The sequence below is a fragment of the Gavialis gangeticus genome, unplaced genomic scaffold, assembly GCF_001723915.1.
Source record: "Gavialis gangeticus isolate Ggan-Ray unplaced genomic scaffold, GavGan_comp1, whole genome shotgun sequence".
NCBI lineage: Eukaryota > Metazoa > Chordata > Crocodylia > Gavialidae > Gavialis > Gavialis gangeticus.
Window position 1 is genome coordinate 22,849,391 of NW_017728993.1, and position 2,888 is coordinate 22,852,278.

At 37.3% G+C, this 2,888-nt stretch overlaps 1 protein-coding gene across 1 annotated transcript in view; it reads right to left on the reverse strand.

Annotated features, from left to right (window-relative positions):
• The window catches only part of CMPK1 (cytidine/uridine monophosphate kinase 1), a 33,907-nt gene that overhangs the window by 9,180 nt on the left and 21,839 nt on the right, over positions 1 to 2,888 (reverse strand). The window contains exons 2-4 of the mRNA XM_019501345.1: positions 2,362 to 2,508; positions 1,537 to 1,689; positions 87 to 163 (exon numbers count right to left, since the gene is read on the reverse strand). Of these exons, the coding sequence (XP_019356890.1) occupies positions 87 to 163; positions 1,537 to 1,689; positions 2,362 to 2,508 (377 nt within the window). The remainder of the gene's footprint in view (positions 1 to 86; positions 164 to 1,536; positions 1,690 to 2,361; positions 2,509 to 2,888) is intronic.

Genomic DNA, 2,888 nt, shown 5'->3' on the forward strand with positions numbered 1-2,888 from the left:
GTTTGAATTCTAGAAGAAAGGAGAGACGCATTACAAAATGAAAAGAAAAAAAAAAGAAAGCATAACTGAAGTTCTGCGTGTGATACCTCTTTTGTAGACTCTCTCGGTTGTCATCACTCCTACCGCTGCTCTTTCCTCTTTCAAGGCAGCGGTCAATACATGTCTACAACAGATATGAAAAGGATTAGTAAAGGGTGTGGCCATGAACTTTCCACATCTTTAAAGACAGAATTAACAATAAACCTTCACATTTTGCTTAAGTTACTTACAAAACATTTAAATATATATTGCATAATTGAGTTTGTTACAGTAGGGAAGGTCTGACGAATAAAAACGAAACAGGAATTAGTTTATGATTTTCCAGTTGTTTTCTTTAACCTGTGGTTTGAAAAAACGAGGGGGTGGAGGGCGAGAGGGGAGGCAAAATGGCTTCAATTTTCAAGAGTGAAAAAGTGCCTAATTTGAGACAGTTTAAGGGGGCAGTTATTTTTAAAAACCTGCTCAGTGTCTGTCCACTGGGTGGGTGGTTTTTCTTACGTGATATTTTCATGAAAACTATTTAGGTTTTTCTTAAAATTAACTTGTTCTTTCTATTCAAGAAACACTTATCCACACACTTCTTCTTGGAGACTGAAAACAAATTGTGTAGATTTTTTTTACTTCTGAAAACAAACTTTAGGAAAAAAGTCAGTTTAATGATTTGAAAAACTTTTTTAGAGCAGCTCAAATCCTCACACTTCAAGGGCAGTGCATGCTGTCAAGATGAGCTGTCTTACGTTTGTTAAATTAATTTAATACATCACTGTCACATTGCCCTTGTAATCTGGTTACTCATTTAGAAAAGCTGCTGATTATTTGGCATCTTACTGAAGATTACAACTATGAAAAGTTTATACTTGGCTCTATCAGCACCTTGGACGATATCAATGGAACCATTTCAGAAGGGCACCAGCTGTTACGTTCCACTTTGTTAGGTGTGGTCAAGTTGGGCACGATACAAATGTAGTAAAACCGCTCCAACTTGATCACCAACTCATCCAGTGGTAAAATTAGAGCTGTTTTGCTACATCTGTATTGTGCCTAGCTTTTCTGCACCTAGCAAACTGGAACGTAACAGCTACTTTTCTTTTGAAACTGCTTGGTACACATGTGCATACCCGCAGGACGCTGCTGACACACTGATTCTATAATAGACAAAGACATCAGACTACAGGCAGTAGACGGATAATATTTCGTCTTTCAGAAACCATGATGTGTACCTTTATAAAACAATGCTTTTGATTATATGTTCATTAAATGAACTGTTCAGATTTGCTGGTCAATAGGATGCCAATTATAACTAGTAATTTCCTTTCTCAAAAACAACTGGTTTATATATTTGCATAGTGGCCTTGGTCTCTGTAGTCCACGAGTCTCTTCTGATGTTGCTAATGCATATGTATATTGAAGATGTCAGTACCTACAGTTAATGTTCTTGCCGTCTGTCTCCAATCATACAATACATGGGAAAGGCACAAAGTAATGATATTTCATTACCTCATTGTCGCAGTCAAAAAACAGAACAAAAGACACGTCTGCCTTTCCATCCATAGTCTTAGTCCAGCCTTGAAGATTGTCTTCATTTCTGGGAAATCCATCAATCAAGAATTTGTACTTTTGGGCATTGGCAGCCATTGTTTGATCCATAGCCTGATAAACAGAGTGCAGTTCAAGAATCTCTTTTACACAAAACACTATATCTGCTTATTACATTATCACCAGATGTTGGCACAAGTTACAAAGCAGTTTTAATGTGGGCTATTGTGGGTGTATAGAATTTATTCCTCCGCTGTCTTAACGGCACTCTCAATATTTCACTGCTGCTCTTAAGAGACCAATAAAACTTTAGAAAGAATATTCTTGATAGGCTTCATCCATTATTCTACAATTCTTGCAGACTGTGTTCCGACTTGTTATGTGCTCCCAAATCTCCCACTGTGCACAAATCTAGTTTGGAAAATATATGTACTACAAGATCCTGGAACATATTCTTATACAATAAACTGTGCATTGAGTTTCTCAGTTTTCAGCTCATGTTAGATTAGAAAAAAAAGGAAGAGGAAAAAAAAAAAAATCACAAAGCATGCCAAGTGCTCTCTTTGCACTTCACATAATAAAGGACTGGATCTCTTGCTTTCTAGAACAGGCAGTACGTAACTATGCAATTTTTACGAGAGGCAAACTATACAATAGGCATCCATTTGCCTATCATTTTCCTCTTGCTTACTTCAAAAAGAATGGCAATTCTTTCTCCAACTACCTCCTTTTTGCTCTTAGCATGAAGAGGCGAGCAATCAGGAAAACCACGCTCACGTTCCTTACCCTCCTCAACAAGCTGATCGTTATCTCAACAGGTACAATTTCTCCCTCCTTAATGTAATTTTCGATGAGTTCTCCATACTGAGATCCTGGTCTTTTTCGTTCATCTCGAAGAAGGTCACCTGCTGAGAGGTGGGTGTAGCCATATTTCTAAAATATGCAAAACAACAGAATGTTACCAGGCACAAAAAGGTTTTCTGGAGGAAGCTTTTTGGCAGATTAGGGCACTCACTGTTGGTAACATCCAACATGTATTTTTTTGAAAAATAATTTAAGCACCTCTATGACTTTTGAAAACAGGATCCAAGCTCTTTAGATCTTATAAAAGTTTATTCTTTATTACAAATTGCACGTTTCATAAGGAGATGCACTTCCACTCAAAGACACAGCTATTTAGGAATTCACTGGAAATACTTAGTCATAAGGTCAGATGATAGTTTGCCAAGGGAAGTATCACACAGCCTCTTTGCTTGGCAAGTTAACAACCTTATATTTTCAGAATAATGTCCTAGCTTCAGTACAAGTGGGGA